At 39.8% G+C, this 27,195-nt stretch overlaps 1 protein-coding gene across 9 annotated transcripts in view; it reads left to right on the top strand.

Moving 5' to 3' along the window:
* ZNF438 (zinc finger protein 438) overlaps nt 1–11,528 on the top strand; it is a 51,911-nt gene extending 40,383 nt beyond the window's left edge. For 7 of the 9 annotated variants that reach the window (XM_088064566.1, XM_014248805.2, XM_088064550.1 and 4 more), the window contains 4 exons: nt 1,842–1,946; nt 6,442–8,290; nt 9,795–10,396; nt 11,248–11,528. In XM_088064566.1, the coding sequence (XP_087920692.1) occupies nt 1,842–1,946; nt 6,442–8,290; nt 9,795–10,396; nt 11,248–11,393 (2,702 nt within the window). In that variant the 3' untranslated portion in view covers nt 11,394–11,528. Of the gene's footprint in view, nt 1–1,841; nt 1,947–6,441; nt 8,291–9,794 lie in introns of all 9 variants that reach the window. The other 2 variants (XM_088064587.1, XM_088064583.1) reach the window with 2 other exon arrangements.
* Nucleotides 11,529–27,195: the final 15,667 nt, after the last annotated feature.

Raw genomic sequence — 27,195 nt, 5'->3', positions numbered from 1 at the left:
TGCAAGGTGACAGTTTATGCTAAAAATAGTTTTAACTTATTCCCACACTGAAAAATGCCACTAGAAATTTTAATGTTGAACATCCTCTTTAATGAAGTCCAATTAATAATAAAAAAAAGTGTACCTTTGTTATTTCAATGTGCTCTTCTGCTAAGAAGAATCTCTTGGAGACCATTTAAGGAATCCAGAAAGCATCCCACTGCTCACAGAATTTCTTGAAATGCCCTATAATCCTAATCCCTTAAAATAATAAACTTGCACAGACTGTACAGAAGGCCTTTATAATTTAGAAGCCTAAATTATAAAATGCTTATTGCACAACTAGCAAATCACATTTATGCTCAAATAAGATTTAATTATATAATTATATATAAGCTTAAAGCTTCTAGAATTTTAACAAATTATTTTGGTCTTGTTCCTCCTGTGGACTACCAGAATAAATTTTCTAAATGTATTTGCACATTCTGTATCTTAGTGTTTGTATGAATGATCTATGGAGATTTTCCAATCTTGCCTTAAACTACTTTGTTATATTGTTTATTTTTGTAAGCCTAGTTTAAATTGCACGAAAGCAGTCTTATGTAAACATAGTCATAATACTATTTAAAAATCAAGTACTAAAAACGTAAGAAATGTGAGATTCCTCTTTTGGCTTAAATGCTTCTCCTTTCCACATCACATGTAATGTTTATTACCTGTCTTAAGTCTTCATTTAATTCCCATATCCCACCCTGACTCTTTGGCCTGGACACTTTTCAAATCTCATTTCTAGGCTTGTCCTTTTTCTGCTTGCCCTGTGTATTCTCCTGTTTCTCTTCCACACTGCCAGCTCTGCAGCTCAGAGATAAGGAGAGCCCATTTCCTTGTTCCAGCTTGGGGTACTTGGACCTAAAGCCATAGTTCAGGGAAAATCCGGCCCAGCCTGAAGCAGGAGCACATTCAGTAGAATGTAATCATTGGAAAAGTTAGCTGCTTGAAGAATCTACTGAGCACATGCCCAGAGTCTATAGCTTTGCCTAATTTGGGCAGCTTTTCACAGATTAAAGAGACTTTGCTGTGTCACATATGAAGTTCTCCACCTGATGAACAGATGTGTCACTAAATTGACTTGTGGGGTGTTTTGTTTTGTTGTTGTTGCTTGTTTGGGTGGTCTTTTTGTTTGTTTTTTAATGCAGACATACTGAAGATGGCTGGTATTTTCTGTTGAAATTAATTTTAGAAAATTATCTGATGCAAATACCCAGAGCAGAACATTCCGCCCATGTAGTTATTATTAGCAAAGGTAGAAACAACTGCAGATTAATTGCTGTAACATATAGAGCTGGGCACTCATGATTTGTAGGCTTTATTATGAATCTTAGCTTGTATAGGTGTGTAACAAAATTGGTTTTTAATAAAGAAGTCAAAATTCTGTTTTCTATAATATCTGCAGTTTATTTACACCAAATTATGGAAAATGTAAATGAGTATAGAATTTAGTCCCTGTGTTAAAACTACTCAATAATGCTACTGAATCTTCATTTTTTGAAGCATTTTGTTTTGCTGCTGTTGACTGTCTGCCATGACACTGAAGCTAAACCATCCCATCTGTTTGCCACATTAACCAGCTTTACTCAATTATTAAGCTATCACCTTGCATTTGGCATGTAATATATTAGATTTTAAAGTGTATTTTGAGGAAAGAAAAATGGCAAAGAGCAAAAAGCAGTAGTTTTCTTAATGCATTAACTGGAAGTTAATGTTTTATATTGTCTTTTTCTGGGTTTTGTTGGTTTGGGGGGTTTGGTTGTTTTATTTTTTTTTTGTCCTGGAATCTATTTATAACTGAAGCACTTTTGCAGGTGGTGTTTTTTTGCATGCTAATCCTGCAGAGAAACATTGTGTCCAACAAAGTATGCTGGGTCAGCAAAAGCAAGAAACTTGTGCTGCAAAGACAGTATCCACAGGTATTTAGTGTGTATGGAGATTTGGCAAAATGAATTATTAACTGTCATTGGCAGAAAGAGATCTAATTTTGTGTGTTAGACCGTTGTACATTTTTTTTCTTTCCCACAGAATAGATACTCTTCCTTTCAAAGTTAGCAAAAGATTCAGCAGTGTTAATAGGCATTGAATATTCATTAATCTTCATCTGTGTTCTGTCTTTTCCCTCAAAACAAGATGATTCTTTTTTCTGGTGTGTTCTCTCGTATGTAAGTTCATACACAAATGAAATACTTATGTGCACAACTGAGGTGGACCTACAAGATTATTGTAAAAATGAGCACTATTACTCAGTGGTTTCTGTGGTGGCAATTTAGTGGTTATTTTCAAAATAGACCAGATAGTACTGAAAATTAAATGTCTCCTGATACTTTCTACAGCATCTCAGTTCAGCAATGTGTGTTTTACATAGGGAACAAACTAAAGGAAGTACAAAAATAAGGCAGATTAGGCTGGAGTAGACCAGACTTGGATGACTTGGGAAGGCAGGGGAACCATGAAGAAGCAGCAACCCATGGAAACTCCTCCAAAGTTTCCTCCAGAGGACTCTTCCCAGCATGACTCAATCAGAGAATTTAATGCATTATTGATTTTTGTGTTGGTGTGTCACTGTCCACTTCTATGCAATTTTAAGGTTATTTAGAAGGGATGAAAGCTTATGACATCCTGCAAGTATCTGAGGGATTTGATACTTGCATGTCCTAGCATGGTAACCATTAATCTTTTTAACAGAGACTTTTAAAGTAAATAGGTTGAACTGCATTTGGTTTACTCTTGTGTGTAATTATTTGTCTACCTGTTGCCCCACCTCTACACTCATCTGAAAGACTGAGGACAGAAAAGTTAAAAATGAGCTTCACATCTTTAAGATATTAAATCTAATATTTTCATTTATTTCCTTAGTTATTGATGAGAATTTTAAAGAAAGTATAAAAATCGTTGCCTTCCAGTGAAGGATCTGCAGACTTGTAGAAAGAATGTTGTCTAAAACAAAGGGCCATCCTCCATGGATGCCACAAATGCCCTTGCAGAGCCTCCCTTAACTGAAACTTCCGCTTCTTAGGTGAAAGACTTCATGGGATTGCATAGGCACAAAAACTTTTCCTCAGGTCACAGATGACAAGTCAAAATGAGTCCTTTGAATCAGAGACAGAAATAATTTGGAAGACATGGAATGCACCTGGGAGATGAATATGAGGTTTCCAAGCTGCCTTTGCACAAGCCAGATAGCCAGAGCATATCCAAGTCCTTCAGTGTGGTGAAGACTTGAATTATTATAGCTCTGTCTGGGTGCAAAGGAAGTTATTGAAATTTTCCACCTAACTATAAATGAAAAACTGAATTTTGGTCATTGATGATACTTGCATGCTCTGAGTGGGATCAGTAGAACCTCCTGTGAATTGACTGGCTGCTTTCTCCTGATTCAAGATGCTAAGTAGTCTTCCACCAGTTCTTCCAATTAGTTTTTCTAGTCTACAGGAAAAATGGTAATGGAGCCTGAAACATCATTAGGTAGCTAATTTGCATCTACCCCTTCTCTACAGTCACTGGCTAAGCAGCTTAACTACAGTACCTGTATTGGAAGGGAGGGAAATGCAGAGTCGAGTATTCCTTGGCTTACGAGAAACACTGCAATGAATATTTGTGCGCAAAAATGTCTAATGTAAACTTCTGAAAAAGGAAAAAAAAAAGTTACATTGAAGGTTGGTACCAAACATAGCTCACCTGGAAAACGTAATGGCTAGTTGGAAAAAGTGTTTGTATAAAAATCCCTTCTCAAACAGTTATATCAATTCTTAGTACTGTATTACCTGTGGAAGAAGGGTATTGATCTAAACAGACCTTGTTTCAAATGGCATCTTGTGTTTGATATTGATGAAGGTCTTCTCTTTTAGAGCAATACTCTCCTGTGGAATGCTGAGAAAGTATGTGGAGATACTTTCTTTATAGAAAAGTGGTTTGACTGCTTAATTTTGCATTAGGCAAGTCAATGTATTTGAGAAACCTATGGTTCTTTTTAAAGCTAATGCCATACATAACTTCTACAAATATTTAATCCTAACTTCAATTCAACCTTGTTTTTATGGCTGCCATTTGTAGAAGTGGCATGTCCACAGCAAAACTTCCACCTTTTCCTGTTACCATTGGTTGAAGAGTGGGTGCCTTATAACTTGGAGTAGCACAGGTAGCAGTCTGCTGAAATGCTGGCTTTCCTAAAAGTTTTATGCAAGTCAATGAATGAAGTTTTGAAATAAAAAGGGAGAGGAACAAGAGAAGTGAGAGAATGGAAACAGCTTCATTTTAAATACTGTGGCAAGCTGATGATTTGGAGAAAGTCTTTACTGTCAGTGTAGGACAAGCATAATCTGGAGAAATAAGAGTTGATTCTGCCCCCTTAAAGGAAAGTACCCTTATTCTGTTATCTGCTGTATTTAAGCTATATGGTTTGACCTGTAACTACCATTGAAGTTCAGGGCTAGTTTGGTTAGTGATTAAAACTTATTTACTCAAAAGCAACAGGAAGATACCTTGTACGATACAAATCATCATCTGACTAACAAATCTTAGCAGCTGAAAATTTAAAGATTTCTATGTATTTAGTGACTAGATTTTTAAGAAAAAAATTAAAAATTGAGACAAAAAGGTGCAGAAGGGAAAAAATTTTAAACATATCACGTTTCTGATTTTTCTAAGTTACACAAACCTGGACTTATCCCTGTGTGCAAGGATCTCAGTATTTGTGTAGCACTTCCAGATGGACAGTAACCCAGTCTGCACAGAATGTCTAGGAATCCAGAACATCTCAACAGACATTGAGCAGAAAGAAAGTTATATGGTGGTGCCCAGTAGTTTCACTTAACTGGAGTATAAAGAAAGTGCATAATGGACTGGGGGTTTGATGCAATAGATGGCAATAAAAGGATCAAAGCCTTATGCCCTGTATAGTTATTGCTCTATGGATCTGCTGATCAAAAGTTGTGAAAAGCATCAGATACACTAAATATGAACTGTACAGTTTATATGTGATTGCTCAGTGAATCCAGCATATCCTGAAAGCAGTGGCTTTACTGCACATGTGCATGCCATGGATACGCATATATATCTGTCCGGGATTTCTGGTTGTGAAACATGATAGGTCTGTAGCTTGCAGGACTTGTTGCAAAGTGTGTCATGACTGAGAAGAACATCCAGAATTAAGATAAATTTACTTGGAGTTTGTGTTGGTACTAATTCACAGTTACCTTTTTAAGTCCAGAATCACCTATAAATGCATTTGCAATGAAATTGTTTAAAATGGCAAGGTATGGAAACTTTCCAATGGAATTATCTTACTACAATATTTCAAGTTTGCAGCATTTACTTTAATGTGTTCTTTTCAAAGGTGATTCCTCTCTCAAATGATTTTTGTTTGTGTCCAAATTGCCTTTCTGCCTGGGATCTTTGTAGCTGCGTTTTCAATGGTTACAATTTCCATTTTTCCAGGAAACCTATTCCAGGTTTTGAGAGCTAGAAGCATCAGTAATTGAATTTGGGAGTGGGTAATGAGACTGATAGATGAAATGGTAGTGGTACAATTAACTATGTATCAACTCCTTTTCTGTGGAGTCTAAAAGGTCAGCAGGTATCTTTGCTGCCTAATGCATATTGTATTGTATGAATTTTATAGTTTTCCTTTTGTTTATTTTAATTATCATCACATTCTTCTTTACTAGAAACATTTGCTACTTTTATGAAAACAAATAGAAATAGGAAGAAATTGTTGTATAACCTTGATAAATTACATCTTTCAAGAAAATGTTTAAATTACTACTGTAGTTCTGTTTTGTGGTAGTGGCACATGAGTAATTTTTGTGATTGGGTATTTAATGGTAGTTCATATTCACGTATTTTTTCAAGTGCACTTCTGATTTTATTATACATTATTTGCATGTTTTCTAGCAGTAATTTTTCTAAGACTTCATCAGGCAGACTTTGGTCTGTATCTGATAAAACCCACAAATTCTAAATAGTGGAGAATGTCTGCAAGATGGCATGATTCTGTTTGAGATACATGATCAGAGCTGGTGCTCTGTCATGCAACTTAAATCCTGTCCCTATTTTTCCAGTAGAATATTCCCAGCATGCTCTTGCAGCTTTTCCAGGGCTGAAGCAGCTTATGGGTGTATTTTTTCTGAAATGTCATGTAGTTTCTAACCCAGAATTAAACATCCAATTAAGATTTGATTAAGAGGAGATTTTTTTGCAAATCTGTGTTCAAAGGTGTTACTTCAGACAGTGCTTTTGCCTATGAAACTTTTGCAGTTCCAGATTTAATTTGGTGATATTTAAATGCCTAAATATTTTAATAAGCTTGTGTGCAATAGTATCCTTTGTAAGCAGTTTTATTTTTGAGAGAGTAATTTTAAAAAAATACTATGTTATGTATCTTATTACATCTTTGCTACATTATTCTTACAGACAAACAGAAATCCTCTACGGATCTAATACAAAGTTTTCAGAAGAAAAGTCAGTTTAGGACCATTGCTCCAAAAATGGTACCAAAAATTTTAACATCTGGAGTTGTTTCTTGCCATCAGTCATCTTTGCCTGAGCCAGTGACACCAATTTCAGCTTCAGGTTCTAAGCCCCTGGTGGTGCCAGCTCAGAACTATGCTGTCATGCAGGTGGCTGCTCACAAGGGCACATTTTCCCTGTTGGCTGTGCCGTGTGTTGCACCTGCTCTAACACAGCAAGTTCAGCAGTCGACTGTGGCCCCCTCTGAAAACCTAAAGCTGCCCATCCCCAGGTACCAATCTGTAAGAAATAAATTGCTGAGTGACAAAAAACCAGCACAAATCTCTGGTTTTGTGTGGAATGCATGTAACAAGATTCCTACCAAAACGCTGATCTCGTCACAGACTTCCCTCATGACTGCTCTGCCTGAAGACTGTCCTGAAGCTCAGTCTAGCTCAGATTCAGCTGAGCAAGGGGTGATAACAGACTGTGACTCAGCTGAAATTGGAGTTGCCACATTAGTAAATAAAAACAATCATGTGGAGTCTAGATCTCTTTTAATGAAGAAAACTGAAATTGAAAGCAATAATGTTTCCAGACCAACTGTAGTTGAAGACTCTCTATCCAAGCCAGCAAGTACAACTAATCCCATGAAACTAAGTCTACACTCTGTGAAGACAGCATCAGAAACCACAAGAGAGCCACTCCTGAAATCTGATAAACTAAAGGAAAAACCCACAAATTCTGCAGATCCTTTTGCTGTCTTGTCACCAGCAGTTTTTGGCAGTACAATTCAGATGACTTCTTCAGCACCAAAAGGAAAACTTCCTATTTTGCCTTACTCGAGAATGAAAAATTCAGTGTTCTGTAGATCTAAGCAGAATACTAAAGTTACGGGCATACCTGGTCATTCACTAAAATCTGAATGTGAAAAGATACCATCTTTGATGAAAGCCAAAGCCTTTGATAATCAATTAGGTGTATCATTTACACAAGTCACCAAACAAACCATTCAGGAAAATACCTCCTCTCCATCCAGCAAAGTGGATGATGTTGACAGCCTTAAAAAATTGAACAGTGCAACCTCTAAAAGAAGAGGCAGGAAAAAAAGAGCCCCAGAAGATTTATTGGCTTTTCAGGCCAAACAAAGGAAATGCATCATTAATAAGTTTAGAGAAGAAAGAGAAAGGGCAAAGATTGATATTCAGACACCTGAAGACAATAAAGCAGAAGCAGTGAAAAAATACCGCAGTATCAGACCAAAACCAGTGGTGGTTGTGCAGGCGTTCGCACCGCTGGCTCCTGCAGCCATCGTAGAGATGCCGTCTCATGAGCAAGACTTGTTTTTAAATGGTTCACTGGCCAATAAATGTTTAAGTTCCAGGCACAGTGATGCTACATCAGCTAAATCAAGTGATCTAAGTAGAAATATACGTTCAGCTGTCCCTAAGCCTCTGCACAGATGTCATGTTTGTAACCATACGTTCCAGTTCAAGCACCATCTCCAGGACCACATGAACACTCACACACGCAAGCGGCCCTACAGCTGCAGGATCTGCAGGAAGGCATATATCTATTCTGGGAGACTGAGCACCCATATGAAGCTTCATCACAATGAAGGCAAACCCAAAAAGCTGGTGTGCTGTGAATTCTGTGCTAAAGTTTTTGGCCATGCAAAAGTGTACTTTGGCCACCTCAGAGAAGTCCACAGGGTTGTTATCAGCACAGAGCCCTCCACTAGTGAGCAACAGGTGCAAGATACTTTAAAGAATAGAGACAGGAATATAAAAGAGGCAGAAGAAGCTACAGAGAGGTGAGTTTTCACTAATTAAATGCTAATGAAAACTGGATTTAAAGTTGTCAGTGGAAGTTTATAAAACTCATTATTATGAAAATTGTCGCTTTCTTCCTCCAAGTGAGATTCCTAGTTGTTTGAGCGTTCCATTTGAATCTAGTCAATCCATTAGACCAACCAGTATATTTTAGCTGATTTATTGAGTACAAATCATTATTGACAATTCAATATCCAAAGTAAGTTTGCATATATTGTAGTAACACCTGATATAATGCCATATTTGGGTCAGCTGGTTTCTCGTGGTTAGTGCTCTGTCTTCTGTCCTACCCACTTTGAGATTTTCCCTAGAAGATAAGGGAATTGCAATTGCAGTAAGCGAAAAACAATTCATATTTCAGTGTTAGCTTGTAGTTTGTTTTCCCTGTTAAATATCATTATCCCACTTCCTTTTAGGGAATGCTGTGAGCTAATCTGTCCTGAGTTTACTGCTGCTTTTGTGATCACTCAGCCAAGTAGAAAAGTTAACATGCATACTTTTATGTCTGTATTATGATTCTGAGGTGAAATCTCTTGATACAGTATAAACGTTGCCTTTTTTCTTTGTTCCACTGCGCATTTATTTTCACTGAAGAACACTCGGGGCTTCAATGTAACTCCTCACTGCAACACTGCTGTCCCATTTTACTCCTTTCACTTTTCATAGCTCCAGTTAGAAACTTTTACGGTCTTGAGACTAAGAAACACCAGTACTTTCCTGTCAGTCTTAGTAGATGTCATACAGTGAATCATTCAGTTTATCTCTTTTGTTGGGTAATCTGTCCAATATGCATAAATACACAGTGTTATGAGGTCCTTCTAGTAGATGTTATGAGAAGATGTCAGAGGGGCTCTTGTTTCAATTGTCTTACCCATGGACTGCCTGTGTATCCTTTACATTGCAGAACTGTCCTAAATCAGGGACAGGGGCTGTCCAATTTCCCATTAGGTATTTAAACTTTTCTAAACCATGTTACCTGACTTGTAGGAAAAAAACAAAACAAGAAACTGAAATTTCATCATTTCCGTGTTGGAAAGGGAGATGGTTTTGCCTCAAATTGACCTAGATCACTCACTGTAAACAAGTAGGTTTCTCTTACTTGTATATTACAGGTAGTAATTTTCACTTTTCTAGCACAGCACTAAAAGTATTTGGATTGACCTCACTGAATCAGGAACTTTAACAAAAGTTATCAGCCTTCTATTAAAGGCTGGTGGTGTTAAAAGCTTATTTCTGCAAAGGTTAATTTGGAGGCAATTCTTAAACTCAGAAGTGTCATTTGGTTTCAGTTTTTTCTTAATCAGCCTTACTATTACTTGTTTCATTTTTTTTCCCCTCTTCCAAATGAATTAGAAACAATGTTTGTTTTTAATTAAAAGTGTTTCATGACTGTCATCTGTTTTTGAAGTTTGTGAGGACAGAGATCTCCATCCATCTTCTTTGCCTGCCTAATACTTAAATAGTTTGTATTTCCTTTTTTAACAGGGGAAATAACTGCAATTTTGAGGACCTATTCCATAACCCGGGAGGAGTGAAATTACAGGTCAAATGTGGTCGATGCCAGTTTATTGCAGAGTCTTTCGGTGAAATGAAGTTTCACTTATTGTGCTGTCATGGAGAAGAGATTCAGGGAAGAGTGAAGGAAGGGGTTTTGCAAGGAAGCAGAGGAACAAAGGGAGGACTGGTCAAACATACAACCCACGTGTGGAAACAGCACGATGAGAGAAGACGTTTAGCAAAGTGCAGTGCCCATCAGGAGGAGCTGTATACTGTTCCAAAACCAAATAGACAGATACCCTTGCACCATCACAATAATGTCAATATTCTACCTAAAAGTGAACTGACTCAGTCAGAAAATAGTGAAGCCTCCAAGGAGATGAAAAATGTGGGGTTTGGTACACCAAGGAAAAAAATAGAATTTTGGTCTAAAGCAGGCTATAACTGCATTTTATGCGAACAGTTATTTGGAAGAAAAGAGGATCTTTTTAATCATTGGCAGAGCCATCATAATTGTGAAGACCCTTCCACTTTATGGACAGTTTTTACTTTCGTATCAAAACAAAGAATTATTGAACTTTCTGATAATGGTGAATATTGAAGCTCAACTCTACAGTGCAATGAAAAATATTAACTACCTTACCAAACTCTTTTTTCACTGTCTTGCTAAACTAACTCAACAGATGTATTGCTTCAAATTTGTTAGTTGGGTTTGTTGGGGATTTTTTTTAAAGTCATACTAACCTTTATTTTGGTGATTAGAAATGTGTTTGTTCCATACTATTGCAGGTGGGTACATGGAAGCTGATTATCAATCCTTGTACTTAAAATTCATGCTTAAGGAACTTCATAACAGCAAATAGTCAATACTAATGGTTAACCTCAATGAAATGTATTTTTGAGTTAAATTATACTGTACACACAGAAATAATTCAATTTCTATGAAGTAATCTCAGTCTTAAATTAAATCACACACCTGACTAGAAGTCAGGTCCCAACTAAGCTTCCAGATTTTGTGGTAAATGCATATTTCCATGCAGTTTTCTCGATCATTTAAATGTGCATACATGCAGCCAGCACTTGGGAGCTTTTTAGTCTATAATTTAAGAACTTTTAATATTTGTTTTCTTGATTTCACTGTCTTTAAACATGTTCATTGCTTGCAGGTGTTCAGTTCTGTCCTGTTAACAACAAAGATCTTTTTATTTTAGAAGTAAAAAATCTACATGTATTTATTTGCCTGTAGCTTTTTGGGTTGAAGATGAGTTGCCACCCATTAAGATGGAGCCCAGTAGATTTTCAAGGGGGCAGGTCCTGTCAGGCTGTAAGGGCGTGGAGTTCTAGAGCTTGGTTTTGATGAAAAGGTCATTGAAACATTTAATCCAATTTGAAATTGGTGATTAAACTGCTTAAAGCCTTATTTTCCTCTGAATTATTTTAGGAACAATAATGCAGGCAAGTCTAAGAAATCACCACATCACTCTCCAGCAGAAGTCAGAGCACGTCAGAGGGCAAGCTGAAAAATATACCAGAACTGTCCCTGCAGTACTACTGTATTTATTCCTTTTTGTGGTCAGCTGTAATTGAGGGATTGCAGTGATAAAAGAGTCATTCCTAAAATGGTCTGTGTTGTCTCTAACTGTTCTTCAAAAATTATGGTGGTGAAAACATGAGAAGAGATGTAAAAATGTTGAGCTTTCTGAGTGGGATTCCTCAAGCTGTTGCAATATTTTGTGTATGTCTTTTATTTTTAAACAGTAAACACAATTTTGATGACCTAAGAGTTTTGAATGCAATTTCTTGTTTTGCTTTGCCCTGAAGATGAACTGTAAGGTGGGAATCAAGAGTAACAAAAGACAAAAAGAAAATGCCAATAGAACTGTACAGGTGCCTGGTAAGGTTGAAGAATTCCCATGGATTTTCAAAACTTCCTTGCTACTATCTGTTGCTATGAGTTCAGATTTGTGGCTGTTTCTTTGCTTTCAAATATTGGGTTTATTTTATGCTGAATTACCTTAAAAGTAGTACTTGTTCTTATTCTTGACACGTTCATCTTTTAATACCTACAATATATTCATTATTTATTTTCACTTGCGTATTTGGACAGGAATTGCTATTTTTTAAGTCAGTGTTTCATATCAAACCGAGGCTGTATTTAACTTAGTAGAGTGTGTTGCATTTAGCAGCATTTTTTACCCCTGCAACTTAATCCTTTAACTTTAAAAATCAACCAGCAGGGTGTTTTCCATGAAACAGAAATGTGAGAACAATCCCTCCTTCCCATAGTTACTCTGTGTCAAAGGGAAGTTCATTCCCAGCATAAAGCATGCATTTTACGAGTTGGGAAAAAACATTTAAAAGGTTTGATCATGATATTTTTTAGAATGAATATTAAATCACCCATCCCAAGGTATAGTTTAAAATGAGCTGACATAAATTCAGAGCTGAGACAGAGTCCCTCCTGTTCAGGAACAGCACCAGCAATGGCAGAGTGGCCCTTTAAAATTATTTTCAAAAGGTATTTGTTAAAAACCTCAGTGTGGTGCCTCAAAGTCAGTGATGTAGATGAGTTGTTTGGGGGTGGTCATCAGGCAAGAGGAGCACTTTCCCTGAAGGGGGAGGTGCAGTGGGGATGGGGGGGGTAGGGGCTGGAATGAGGGAGTCAGTTGCATTTTCTGTAACAGAAATTTTCATGTGCAGTCTTTTCATCATATTTTTGTACTTCTCTCCCTTTCTCCAGGCTAAATGGGTAAAGGGGTCTCAGCTTTCAGCAGTTTAAAGCCTGAAAACAAGTTTTAAAGCATAGTTCTAAGCCACTTCTCAGTGTACTCATAAATGTTTAAAATTAGAAGCCTTTTTTTTTTTTCTGAGCCTGAAAGCGTTCTTATGTTTCAGGCTATTACAATTAATGGTAGATTATGAAAGGTTGGGATTTTTTGAAAATAGCTTTGCATTAAATACAGATGTGTCCTTGGTTTAAAATGTGTTTGTTTGGCATTTGTGTTCATTTTGATAAGATTTGGAGGTCCGAAGTGAGCCTTATATACTGCAACATTTAGTAGTGCTTGTTTGCTGTCCAGCAGAAGGGTTGTTATAAATACAGTTTGCTGTTTACCTTGAAGCTGGACAAGTTAACATCTGGTTTTGCACACAAATTCTGTTTTTAAATTGTTAAACCGAATGTTATTGTTTTTGTAGCTGTAGTTTTGTTCCCCTCTGATACTTCATTAAGTCTCTCTTTCAGCTTCACTGTTCAACTTTAAAGCTGTTCCTCACATGGAAAATTGTTCCTTCATCATCACACCATAAATAATCAAAGCTGGAGGAGTTCCATCACTTTTCTGGCTTGCAGAGTATTGCCCTGCTCCAGCTGCAGAGCTACAGTTTCCTATGTCTAACTTGACATGGTTGCTGGCACTAAATGTTGTGCTTCATATATTTATTAGAATTCGGCTTGCTGCTTTTTAGCTCAATCAGAGTTTCTGTCATACCTCATTAGATACTTATTTTATCTACTATTCACTGAACTCTTTAAAGAAAGTGTCATAAGAAGGATGAACAGGTATTTAAGGGAGCAGATTCTGCCCTTTGTACAGATGATGCTGATGTTTGAGGATCACCAGCTTAGCTAGGCTCAGCTGTGTAGTACATTGTATTTCTACAACACATCCACCTACACGTGCATCTATTTTGGAACGAAGTATATACTTCAAATTCAGCTGTCAGTTACTATTATCAAACCTGTTCAATGTAGGTTTGTGATTGTTATGCATAAAGATTAAAATGCTATTAACTATAGTAGGTTTACTTGTCAAATTCCATAGAGCTCTGAAAAATGAAAATCTCTGCATGCTGAGTATGACACAGAAAATTCTGGCTTAAACGTTGTCCTCATTTCACTGTGCACTTTTATAGCTGATCTGTCACATTGCAGGATTTTCTCCACTTTTTTATTAAATTGCCATAATTTTTCTTGGTGAGGAATACTGAAGAGGACCTGAGTCTGCAAGCAAGTTTCAGTAAAAAATGTGTATCCTTTTTTCTTGACAAGTGGACAGGTTCCATGGACTCAAAACAGAAAACAGTCTTGGTGTCATTACAGATATATATATATATATATATGTATGTATGTATGTATGCACAGTGTGGGGAAACATGCAAGGTTTGGGGTTCAGTGTATGACTTCATGAGGCTGACTGTTCTGTAGCTCCCAAATAGAAACTAGAAATTTGAGTGTAAAAATAACTTGGTTTTCAGACTTGGATGAATTTCTAATACCTTATTGACAAAGCTTCAAGAAATCCTGAAAAATGACAATAACATGCTTCTTTGCTTGTGCTTTGTTAGGCAGTTTTTTTGACATAGTAGTACCAGAGGTGGTGTAAAATATGATACTGCTGGTGCTGTCGAGTACAAAGGAAACTTTCTCCCTTTTATTTTTTTTTTTTAAACTTTATTGACTTTTCTGTGTAAGCATTAGAAATGATGGGATAAATTGTGATTTCTGCTGCTGACAAACCAGAAACATCATTCTGAAGTTACTTTGCAGAAGCCTCTCATTTTAATCTAGAATAACTGATGAATTCAGGAAGAAGCAAATTCTATTGGAAAGAGATACATGAGCGAAGTGTTCCATATGAGGCTTGCTCTGCACACTTATGCTGCTGTAGGTGGTGTTTATAGATAACAGATCTACTGCTGGGTACAAAGTTTGTTCTTATCTAGAGTTACTTAGATTGGCCAAGGGAAATAAGAATTTAAAGATGCTCATGCCTTCTCTTTGGCTTGAATTTTTCTGCTAAATATTTGTGTGCCAGTCTAGAATGTGGTCCAAGCCATGAAGATACTCAAGCACTGTCTAGGGGCCTTAGAGCAGATTTCAATGGAGGAAAGGGAAAAAAATGTGTGAGGGAAGTAGTGATGATGGAGGTTGGAACAATGTTTTGAATATAAGTTCAAGCTTCAGTATGACTGGCCTTTGGTGTCATGGAGCCTTAAACTTCTCCTTCCACCCCTTTGTTACATCATTCCAGATTCTGCTTCCACGTGAGGTACCTCAGTCTGGAGCACCCTCGGCTTCCTTAGGTGTGAGCTTTTCCAAATGGCATAGATTCTTTTGCCAATGTCTTCTTTTGGTGTCTCAGTTACAGGCTGGTAGTTAGGTGAGCCACACGCTGGCTGCTGAGACCAGCTGCTGCCAGATGTGAAATGTGGTCATTCAGCTTTCTGAGGAAAGCATCTTTTAGCTTTAGTCCATAAAAATGAAATAAAAAACTGCATTTGTGCTTAAAAAAGTAGGAAAATGGTTCACTGAGTTTCCTGCAGATGCAACACTGGTAAGTAGTAGGGTAAAAAAAGTGAAGTGTTGCTGTAAGAAAAAGCAGGTGCTGAATGTGATTTGAGGTATTTATGTGTCATTGTAAAGGACTAGAATGTCCTGTCACCTGGTTAGAATTGAATAATGGAATCAGAGAAGTTCCATAAAAGTGTCTCACACAGATATGATGGCATAAAGCAGCAGTTCAGAGACACTGTGACTGAGTCCTCTCTCTCTTCTCTCCCCTCCTCTCTTCTTTCAGGAGAACAGGTTGTAAGGGATGCCAGGGGCCAGCCTCCTGCCCAAAGCAGGGCTTAGCACCAGCCCAGGAGCAGAGCAGTGGTTTTTGCTTTTTGGAAGCCACTTCTGTTGCAGTTCCCACTGGTCCATTGCCAGTGTGAGGGTCACGAGTGCAGACAAGGCTTCCCTGTGTCAGCTGACACTTCAAGCACTGTCGCAATCAATTTTTTTACTTTTTTGAAGAAAACATGACATTTGAGACAAAAAAAATCCTCACAACCCCAAATAAAGTTCTAGTCTCAGCTGGCAGTCCTTCAGTAGTGTGAACTTCTTTCAGCACAACCCCCTGGTTTTGTTGCTTCAGACTGTGGCCAAGCCTCTTGTCTGTCCATGTGAAGCAGCTCACGCTCTTTTGAGTCTGCTTTTTCTGGGACTGCAGGCTCTCTACTTTTCACATGTAGTGAATAGACTACTTTTTTTCTACAGTTCATTTAAGACAAAAATAAAGCATTTTATTTCCTGAATGCTCAGTAATTTTGCACAGGTTCAGGTTTAATCTGGCTTTTGAACCTACACCTGATCAAGGAGATCAATATACCTTCCTATTGCAAGGAGCAGCAAGTGACACAGTGAGGGAGGAAAGCAATAAATAACCCCGTGACAATACCTTTGAAGCAATGCAATTGCTTGCCTTTCATTGGAAGTTTAATTTCTTCATGTTTTTAGTTAAAAGCTTTTAATAATTTTAACTGTAGCAAATACACTCCTGTACTCTGCTATTCAAATAAATCCTTTTCCAGCTCCAAGTCCTTGGAGTTTGAATCTTGTCCAGCCATATTCTGCTATCTGCCAATTCCTTGCTAAGTGCAAACCTGACACACTTGCCAATAAATCCACCTCTGTGCCATTTAAAGTCATCTGCTCTCTTTTCTCTGGAGCTAATCAAAGTTTGCAAGAAGACATTTTTCAAGGGGAACCAGCTCTAGGATTCAACAGATTTAAATTGCAAGGTAATTAAAAGAAATTGCAGTGAACTATAAAATAGAGAAATGGTATAGACTGTTTGAAAGCTCACTTATTTTTATTCTCCTTAATGAAGATTTGGAGATAAAAGTTTTCCAGGGTAGAATCTAGGGGGTTTATGCTGTTTTACATGCTACTCTCCTAATCCACTTTTTAGACTCCCAGGCCCAGTACAGCAGAGCTCATCCCTGTTTCTTAAGTTGATTTCAGCCTGTTAAACTGAAAGCACCATTTTATTTTTACCTTGTGAGACAGCTGGGCTGATAAATGGATGGGATACCAGCACACCAGGAGACAAGTGCAGTGTCTGCACAGGTTAATAGTTTTGTGTCTTTCAAGAGCAGTGTTTCCAGTCTTACAGGCATGTACATGCAATCACACACAAGGATTAAATCTCCGGAGCATTTATAACTTGTGTGTTAATGCCACACTAGACAGTATAGTCAAATTACTTTTATAAAAATGCAGTAACAATGTTGTTGTATTGCTAATATATGTATGACTGATCTGAACCCTGAAATATACAGAGGTCACACAAGTTCTTCCAGGAAGTTGGATTAATTGTTGCATTGTTGGAATCTCTTTTTAAAAGAACGTGCCACTCTTGCTGGTTAACCCCACTTGTAAGGTTGAAATTATGTTTCTGAGAGTGATTTACTGGTCCAGCAAAAAAGTCTGGTGATAAACCTTTCCACTGGGATTTGCTTACATTAGGAAGCAATGCAGGTGGCAGTCTATTTCAACACAGAATGGATTTTTTTCCCTTTCTTTCTGATAAATGAAGTGCTTATGTAAGGTGAGAGATTGAAAGAAATGAGAAACCTGCAGGCCTTAGAGGACCCATCTGAGAGCTCCACTTGCAGGCAGAGGATGCAGGGAAACTCTGCTGCAGTTTCTGTACCTGCTCCCCTCACGTGTGATGGGAGCCCTGGGTGAGGCTTGGCACTCTGGAAATGCTGCTCAACAAAAGTTCCTCATTGCAGCCCAGGGTTTCAGTTTGGAAATATGAGCATCATGTGCAGCACAAGAGGGTTTGCTGACACCAAACTCCTTTCATTCATCACTTGGTAATGAATTGTTCCCACACCTTCATGGTAGGAACCCTTTATCTTTTAAGCCTTTGTCTTGTGTTCATGTTGTGCATAATAAATAGAATCTGGGTTTGAGTTACTGCTCAGAAAACTCTCTTTTCTGAAGCTTCATTTTATGCCAGACTGCTCCCTTTGGTTCCTGCTGATATGGACCATCTTCCAAATGATTCATTTGGTGTCAGTGACAAACATTTCATGTTTTTTACTGTCAAATATCATATGCAGATCTCCTAACAGCATCATAGTCTTAAATTATTGTAGCATTTGATCAAATTAGCCCTTTTAAAAGGGATCTGGGTACACTAATAGTGGTTGCTCTAGTACACATCTCTAGAGAAAACCTGAGATCTGACTTCAATAGTCAGAACCAATTAGGCTCATCCTTTTTTCTGCCTTCCCTCTGCAGTGTTCGGATGAATTGCATTTTTCAGCTGCTTTTCAGACAGTTGAAGAAGACTGTCAGGTCTCTGGGGCTCTCTGACTCCTGGGCTCTGCATTCCCACTGTCAGCTGTGAAAAATAATTCCACTTTTGCAGTTGTGTCCAAGGAAAGTAAGATGATAAATCAACTGGTTAGATTTAAGAGGGGAAATACATTATTGTTTACTCAGCAGTGAATAAGATTTTGTTCTAGGAGATATGGTTGATATGAGGAATAGGGAAATGTTCTGTTTTAAAGCTTTCCAGCTCATGAGGTTTTTTAGGATTCATTCTCACTCGAAAGAAGATTTGGGGGTTTGTTACTCAATATCTTTTCAGAGTCCCTGAAATGTGGCAGCGATTTTGAAAAACACCAGGCTGAAAAAAATAAGACAGGAAAAAGTAAACTATAAGCAGAGGGAAACAGCTTTGAGAAAAACTCAACAGAAATCCCCAGTGCACACAGGATATCTGAGTGCAGATAACTGCTTTCTGATAAAATTCATAGTAGAGTGGTCCTGCTGTTCAGCTGCTCTCATGAAACTGCAATATAATTGAGAACAACTTTTGAACTGAAAGAAAACATTAGATCTCTTTGTTTTGAGGGGAACTGAGGCGTTCTCCCTGAGGCAAGGAAGAGGTGCAGGTATGAAGTTTGAAGTTGGAACCATCATTCAGTTCTCTGTGCAGCATCTCCTTGCAACATTCCTTTCTTTGCCATAATGCCATAGTAGTACTTTTCCATGGAGGATAGATTGTAGAACTTTAATCACTGCTAAGTCTGCAAATCGATTGAACCTTCAAGCTGAGTGGTTGGCAACAGGAGTCTTCAGTAAAAGAAAAGGCATTATAATGAAGCCCCAAGTCTCTCATCATTCACCTTTTTGCCTGTTATATCACTGTTAGATTTGATACATGAGTATCAGCTCAGCACAGTCACCCAGCATCCTGCTCTGAACAGGCAAACCCTATTCTAATAAACCTCTAAATGTATCCCAATGCTTCTGAAGACTCAGACAACACAGCAGATAGTGCCTTGCTTGTGTCAAGTGGAAGTGATTAGTTTATTTCTAAACACCAAGTTTCTGAGAAATAAAGCAGTGTGGAAAATGCAACCCCCTTCCTTCTTTAACTTGGCTTTAGTAACCTGCTCCACTAATGGCCAGAACTGAAATGGGTGGGAGAATTTTGAGTTGCTCCTTTTCACAGCCACAAAGGCAGATGTGTCCCAAGAGCAAGATTCATTCAGGCAGGGCCCAGGTCACCGTGCCTCGGCCTGCCAGCCCCCAGGTGAGCCAGGCACAGCCCGTGCTGTTCCCCACAGTGCCAGCCTTGGCCTGTCCCTGCTTGCAGGCTGCTGTGGCTGCCCAGGGCTGCGGTCACTGCGCTCTTCAGCTGCCAGAGACTGGTGCTGCCTCCAGCCAGAGCTGCCTGCCGAGGGCAGCCCTGCAGTGGGGGCCTGGGGGGCCATTTCAGCAGATCCTGCAAACACTTAAAATGAGATATTTTGGGAATTTCTGTGACAGCTAATAGTATTCTAACTGCAAGCCTCTGCAGGAGGGACACTGCTGATGTGATGTGTGGCAACCAGCCCCTTCTGGCTCGTGTTGTTGCCTGCTGGCCAACAGCCACAACACTGGGCAAGTTTGTGGGAGGATATGATGAGAAGGGAGAATTAAGTGAATTAGGGAGCAACGTATCTTATCTCTTCTAATTAATTCATGAGAAAATTATGTGTGTACCAATAAAAGTCCTGCTCCTCGTGCTGATTACAGCAATCAAAACAAGAAGACAAGAAATCTCAGTACACGAAAAGTGAGTCTGACAGGAAGTCTAGAATGAGACAGAGGAAATCCAAGGAATAGTTTTATTTACTTGGTTATGGACAAAGATGTTAATTGCTGTATACAATTGCTATGTAAATTGGAATAGACTGGTCTGAGCTCACCCACCAAATTGCATTTTGCAGAAGGTACCAAACCAGGGCAATGAAAGCATTAGAGGACCTGAAGAAATTAAAAAATATTTCCAGAGCTGGATATTTATATATATGGATATTTATTAAGAGTGAAGGCAAGATAACTAAAAAGGTATACAATTTTTAAAAATGTATTTTTAAAATTGCTGCAAGGGATTTAAAGGAAAGGAGTATTTTAAAAGGAAATTAAAAGGAACGATGTATCAGGTTAAAGTAAGCAAGGAGCTTTTCCTTCTTTCCTGTGTTCTCTTTCAGACATGGCACCATCCCCTCCCAGGACCCTGTGCAGGTTCACTGTGCTCCCTGGGCTCCTGTCGACTGCAGTGGGGGTTGGCTGCTCAGGCAGAAAGCAGAAAAATTTCCTTACTGTCATTTGTGTAAAAAATCTCAGTCTGAAAAGAACAGCAGCATGTAATATTAAATAGAAATTGATAAGTGAAAACTGACTAGCCAAGGGTTGCCACAGTGATTTCTTTCTTTGAAACTCAAAGACCACATGGTTTGCTTTACTTTTTTCCTCCCTCACACAGTTTCTCATCTGTAGCATTGATTATTGATTGATGTTTATAGACAGTGTAAGAAAATTCATTAAGACAAGCAGGTCTGGAGGTGCTTTCCGGGATTTAGAGTAAGATTGTAATGTACTTTCAGAAATAGCCATGAAAATGTAATAGCAGTTTGGTATTCTCAGGTGTGCTCTGGTAAATGGTATTTTTTGTTGTCCTTCTGTCTGTACCTTCCTTTTCTTTGCATATTGAAGTCCTTTCCAGCAAAATGCCTTTTGGTCATTCATTGTGTAAGAAACTTTCAAAAAGTATTAGAAATTAACAAAAACCTATATATTTTTTTACCAGGTGGTGAGCATCACAGTTGACTGAAGTGCACCCATGGACATACAGTGGAATCCCTTTTCCTTAGGGGAGATGTGTGTCCAGGGAAGGGGAGAGCTAGAAGCACACTGAGCCTCTCGCTCCCAATTTCAGCACTTCCCATCACAGCCTCCCATCAGTGCCCAAATAAGAAAAACATGACTCACTGCTGGAAACAGAATATTTTTGTCCCACATGAAATGCTTTGCTAGTGAAATCTGGTACAGACTTCATGTTAAAATAATCAATGTGAAGTTCAGCTTGGTGCATTATGATACTTTAAGCTTCAAGCACTATGGTTAAGGAGGAGTGAGGAGCACACAGATCTCTCCTTCTCCACTGAGCCCTGGGCCACCTGCAGCAGAGGAGGAAGGATTCTGGAGATGCTGGCATGCTAGGAAGAGCAGAGCATCTCTTTCACTGCCCAGCTGCAAGGATGGCTTACAGTCTTGGCCAAGTTTTGGAGACAGTACAAAGGTTCACATGATTTTAATTCTTTTGTCTCTTGTTCATCACATTAGGTGTGAGTGCCCTGAACTGGTGCTCAAGTAGAGACTGGCTGCCCCTGCAAACACGCCTGGGAGGGCTATGGCAGTTCCCACAGGAGCTGCAGGCAGCAGGGAACTATGAGGCTCTTCCAGTCCCTTGTAGAAGAAAGCATGAGTGGCTGTGCATGAAGCTCAGAGCAGTAGGAATAAACTTCTCAGGTTCTAGAGTTCGATCTCCTTCCATACTGCCTCACTGTGCTGGTAGCTCGTTATCCTCTTGTGAGCTACAGATCTCCACTTTCGATGTCAAACCAGGTAAGTCCCCATGTGAAACTACAGTTCCACTTGGGCGTCTCCAGATGTGTGATGAACAGTTGGTGTGGTCTAGTTTAATCTGTTTCTAATATTCAAACCCACAAAGTTATCTAGGTCTCATGCATGTCTCATGTATTCCAATCAGCCTTATTAAACCAATAAACTTCTGTCAGATCCACAGATTTCATTAGGATTCTCCCACCTCGTTAATAAAAGGTATTAAATAAAGTAACTTGAAATCTTGATCCTTCAAAACTGGTGGTACCTTGTCTTTCCTGATGGCTCTTCTCTCAGCACAGCCCAAGGTTCTCTTCCTCTTGGCCTGTTTCTGCCCACGACAGAAGTGCCTGGTTAAGTACCACGTTCTGTATGGCATATCTTCACTGAGGTGCAGGTTATTTACACCCAGTGCACCCCACTCGCAAAAGATCTCGTCTTACTGAGGAATGGTGGGAGATGAGGTTGTGGGGTGACAGCTTTGGGGTGTATACATCAACCTTCATGGCTTTTCCTTTTGACTTCATAAATGCTTCCAAATCATAGTTCAATACTGAGAATGGACTAAACCTAAAGCTGTAATTGTTGAGTTTGCTGTATGATGTAGTTCTGGCTCACATATCGATGTTCTTCATTTGATAGATGTTTGGCAGCAGGAACATGTGGGTCATTCCCAGTTTCTGTGCATCAAAAACATTTTCAGATGGTTTTTCAGGCACTTTCAGTTTTGCATTGCCATTCCCATTTCTCAGTTTTTATTCCCCAGCTTTTGGGTTTGTTCACCTTCCTACACTTTCTTTCCTGTATGAGTGAACTTTGCATTTTCTATCAGTTTTTTTTTCAGTAACTCATTCAGTGTTTATTCCTGCTGAGGTGACAGGATGAAGCATTTTCCTTACAAGTTTCTTCTTGTTTGGGTTGCTGGTTTTTAAACAGTATTTTTATGGTTATGGCAAGAAATATTATGCTTGTCCCACACTCAAGTTCTTCAGTTCAGCTGATGCCATTAAAGTGTTCCACCGCTATCTTAAAACCTGGCATTAGAAACTGAAAATCTGATTTAAATACTTACCTCAATTGCTTCTTTTCCCCAGTCTAATTTAAAATAAATCATATTGTAAGGAAGTGGCTTCAATGTCTTATCTAGCCAGGCATCAGCTCAGACAATTTAGCTCCATTCCACAGCAATTTTTGGCATATGGAGCAAAGCTCTTCCAGGCTCGGTATCAGGTGGGTGCAGAGATCCCACTGTGGGCAGTGAAACCACAGAGCAGAAGGAAAACATTAAATGTTTTGAAACAGTTGTGAGAGAGCCTGCAGAATTTATGGCCTTCGGGGGCCTGTGAGAGGTTTATGAGGCTGGAAGGTTTCTGGGGAGCACTTTCGTGTGGGCTTGTGCAGGTGGCTCCCCAAGATCACACAGCCCTGTTGGCAGAATTAACGCGCTGCTGGAACCGGTGCTGCTTTGGGTCTCTGAATGGCAACTCACATCTTTCTGGGGAATTGGGCAATTCTGCTGCAGAGCAGGAATCATGTTCTGTGATCCTCTGCATCACCAGAGCAAGGGCAGGCCCCTGGCGTGCAGTATCAGTATCACTGAAGATCAATACACTGTTTTGGAAAACAACTGTTTGTAAAATGTCTGTGCAAGGCCAGAAGGAAAAAAAAAACCCTTTTATTCTGGTCAGCCTTAACTGAACAAATTTATTCCTCCAGGTGGTTTCATTTTTCAGTGGGGCTACTTGCAGCAGTACAGAAGGCAGTGAATGATGTGCTGCAAAAATAGTTTCATGTGCGATCTCTTTGACTCTTCATGAGAGGCCTATTGGATGTTTTCTGATGAGCAATTGTTACAAATATTTAAATACCAACAACATAATTTTCAGTGGTTCATGCAGCATAAGGCACAAAGATTGTAATGAGCCAGAAAGCTCTGCAGGAATGGTGGCCATATCAGAGCCTCCTTTCCTGAGATGATCATTCCAGTCCTTAGGAGCTTGCTAAAGCTATTGAGCACAGCTGGAAACAAGTGTCCTTGCCAATATTTTGTGTGCTTTTCATCCATTGCCCACAAAGGCTGCATTTGCCCATCTGCCTTGGCTCTCCCTGTGATTCCAGTGGGAAACCAGTGCATGAGCCTGCAGCTCCACATTTGCTGTCCCCAGGGGACTGCAGAGCTTCCCCCAGTGTGTGACCTGTGCCACAGGAGAAAATGCAGCCACACAGGTACCTGGCTGCTGTAACAAATTAATGACAAATCAGTTCTTCTCACAGGCTGCTGGGTCTCCCACTCACAGGATTGGAGGCAACACTTCCAGGAAGAGCAAAGCTCCTGGCATCTCCCCCGGCCTGTCTTGGCAGCACCAGGTCCCAGTGCTTTGTCCCATCCCATGCTGGAGAAGTTGGGAAATTCCCACTCTGGTTCTGGAGGATGGAGGTTGCTCTGATATCCCCAGGCTTGCCTCACTGGCCACCCCTGCCTCTCGGACATGTTGGTCTTCTGTCTTTCTTGTCTATATTTAATACATATTAGCTTAAAACACATTTTTTATAGCTTTGGCTGCAAAGAAAAATGATGGAGAGGGAAGCCTCAGCTGATATGCTACAGGCCATGGAGGGTTCCCTAATGCTTCTCAGACGAGAGCATCTCCTAATGCATGTCCCACCTGCAAGATGCATGATGGTGAGGTGAGGCCAAACATTTTCTCTGCTTCCAAAAAATCCCTGCTGAGGCTGAGAGTCATAAGGATCTATAGTATTCCACTGAATCCTTTATTTACACTATTGGTGCAAGTATAAGGGAAAGACTGTTGCAGAGGGGTGGATGAGGATTTTCTGAAGTGGATTTCAGAAAGAATATAGGAATTGATAATTCAGCTTTCTGAATCACAGAAAAACCTGGCACCTAAAACTTAAACAAGGAGCTATTTGGTCACTTGTAGCATAACCTGCCCTCCCTTTAAAGGAGGGTTAATATCCCTAAATATCCATCCTAGGAGAGGTTGTGCTACCTGTGTTTTAAGGGATATAACAGAATGTGGTTATTTATTGGGTTTTGTTCCTCATGTAGTGTTAGCAGCTGGAGAGCATGATTTATGATCATATTTTGGTCTTATTTTTAATTCATTTCCCCCACCTTAAAGTATTTATCAGCTGCTGTAACCTGTTGTTTCAGACAGCTGCTAGATCCTAGCCAATGGAATTTATTGATTGCTGACTCTGATCTTACAAATCTTATTTCAAATTCCTCACCTGACAGAGCTGGGAGCCTGAGCTGAGGAGCAGCACGTTTTGGATCAGGGAGTTCCCCATGGGCTTTCCAGAGCCACCCGCTGTAAGGGCCCTCTGCGTGTCCCTAATGCTCGGAGAGCATCCCAGGGCAGTCTGAGAGCAAACCCTGGTCCTTCCCCTCCTGCAGCCGCGGGCGTGGCTGTGCCTGACACCTCGGGGTGCCTCACTGCCCCGGGGAAGAGGAGCCACGAGGGGCTGTGCACAGCAGATGTCAGGCAGCGTCTTGGTGGCCCAGCTTGATAGGCGGCAAGTCCCTCTGGTCCCAGCCCACCTCCAGCCCTGCTCTCCTCACACACAAATGATGATCCCGTCCTCCCCACTGCAACGGAGAGCCTGAAAACCCGAACCAGATGCACGGCTTCACCTGAGTTTACAGGCAGCTGGAAGCAATAACTCTGGGAGGTATAAACTGCGCCTTTCATCCTAATAAGATGTTAATGGGGGGAAAGCCCTGCTGCACCAGGCAGTCCTCTATTAATGCTGCCGCAGCAGCTGGGAAAAAGGGATCTTCTGTATTGGTTTCAGCAATGCCCACACCTGTGCATCCTCATGCCCATTGCTCAGGGCCTTTCAGATGTCTCCACGAAGTGGTCCCCATCCCAGAGGCAGAGGGTGCCTGCTCGTGTCCTCCCACCCAGCTCAGGGTCCCCCAGGGCCCAAGGTGTTTGGTGAGGGCTGCGGGCAGCAGCACACAGGGCTACTCAGAGGGCTCAGCTAAACATCTGTTTGTCATTGCTTTGAGTTGTTTATAGAATTTTGATGCTCTCTTCTGTAACATTCTATTTTAAAGGGCCTTGTGATACTCCCATGCAGAGTGCATTGGAAGTGCAGCTTGCTCCTGGTTTATGCATTTCAGTTCAGGCCATTTATAATCGGGGATATTCCCTGGGCACGTGCCCCTCTGATGCAAAACCACATTCAAGAGCATCACTCACAGCTCATAAACTGGGATCCTCTGCTCTTCCCCTTGTTTTCCATGGGAAGGAATGTTGGGGCCAAACCAAACTTCCCCTTCTTTGATTTAAAGTAACAAATGACTTTGGAAGTCAAGCTGCAATTTCTCAACATGCAGCATGGGATTAAAAGAGCAAATCCAGGCAGTGGCACCCTCTGCAGTGCTCTGTACCTGGTTTTCCATCATGGGAAGTCCACACACACAGGACACAGCGCCCAGGTAGTTTTGAGGTGAGGAGGAACAGAGGTGTGATGTGTTTTCTTCTGGGCCACCTCATCTACTCTGACTGTGCTGGATTTTCAGCTGAGGGGAGCTGTGAAGGATAATTACCATCATGGGTTACCTGAGATTACAGGGTTGCTTTCCAGCTAATGACACTAGGAGAACCAAGCAGTTGTTAATATTTAATCAGACTCCTGGCTTAACAATTGGATAAATGAGCTGTGTAATTACACAATTATAGAAGACATTTCAGGTAAGAACTGCGCTGTTATTAATAGTGAAGGTGAAAGCTGGTGAACATACACCGTTCAGTCCCGTCAAGCATGTCATTAGAAAAGATCTTTAGCATGAGACTGTAACAACATGTCCTATGAGATGGTAAACAAAGGTTTCAGCTGCTTTTGAGATAAAAATTCCAATTGGCCAGCAGGTTTCAATGTAAGAAAAATACCAGACCAGGTGTTTTGTTGATGTGGCAAGCTGTAATCAGGGGTAACTAGGGAACATTTAAATATGTACACAGAGTATATAATGCATTTATGACTTTGCTTTATGTATCATTTCTCAGCAGTCAAGCAGTTATTTTCCCTAGGTTATTAATTTTAAATCTTATAGGAAACCAAGAGGTACCTTTTAATTCAATGTAGTACTTACCTGCCCAGTGGAACTTCTCTTTAAAATTAAATGTTGTCATATATAAGTAATATAGGTGTTGTGTTTGACTGCAAAGTGCTGATCAGAATGAAAATGCAGATGCTGTCTATAATAATTTTATTAGTCTGTCCCTTTAATCCTGTGCTTTATCTCAGCTCCTTAAAACCTTTTTTTTTCAAGTGAGCTAGATTTGAAAAGATTGAAACTATTGTGGTTATTCAGTGTTCCACTGCACAGACCAGTAACTGTAATTCTCTCTATTGAGTCAATTAGTGGGACACTGGAAAGTTAACATCAGAATCAAATAACACATTGAACAGTGTGATTGCAGTAGTGATATGAATCACAATAATGCAGGAAATTGAATCTTAGAAATGCTTTCCACAATGAGATATCGTGAGGTGTTAATATGTTTTCCCAAATGTGAGGTGGTAAAAATAAGAAGCAGGTTTGTTGGCAGATGCCATGGGCAACAGTCTTTTGATTCCCTCCTCTTCCCATCTGACATTCCTGAAAAGATAAGTGATACA

This window comes from Pseudopodoces humilis, chromosome 1 (assembly GCF_049639895.1).
Source record: "Pseudopodoces humilis isolate 2021_Gansu_Grassland_sample_001 chromosome 1, ASM4963989v1, whole genome shotgun sequence".
NCBI lineage: Eukaryota > Metazoa > Chordata > Aves > Passeriformes > Paridae > Pseudopodoces > Pseudopodoces humilis.
Note: the sequence above shows the minus strand (reverse complement) of the source record. Positions and strands in the feature narration are given on the sequence as shown.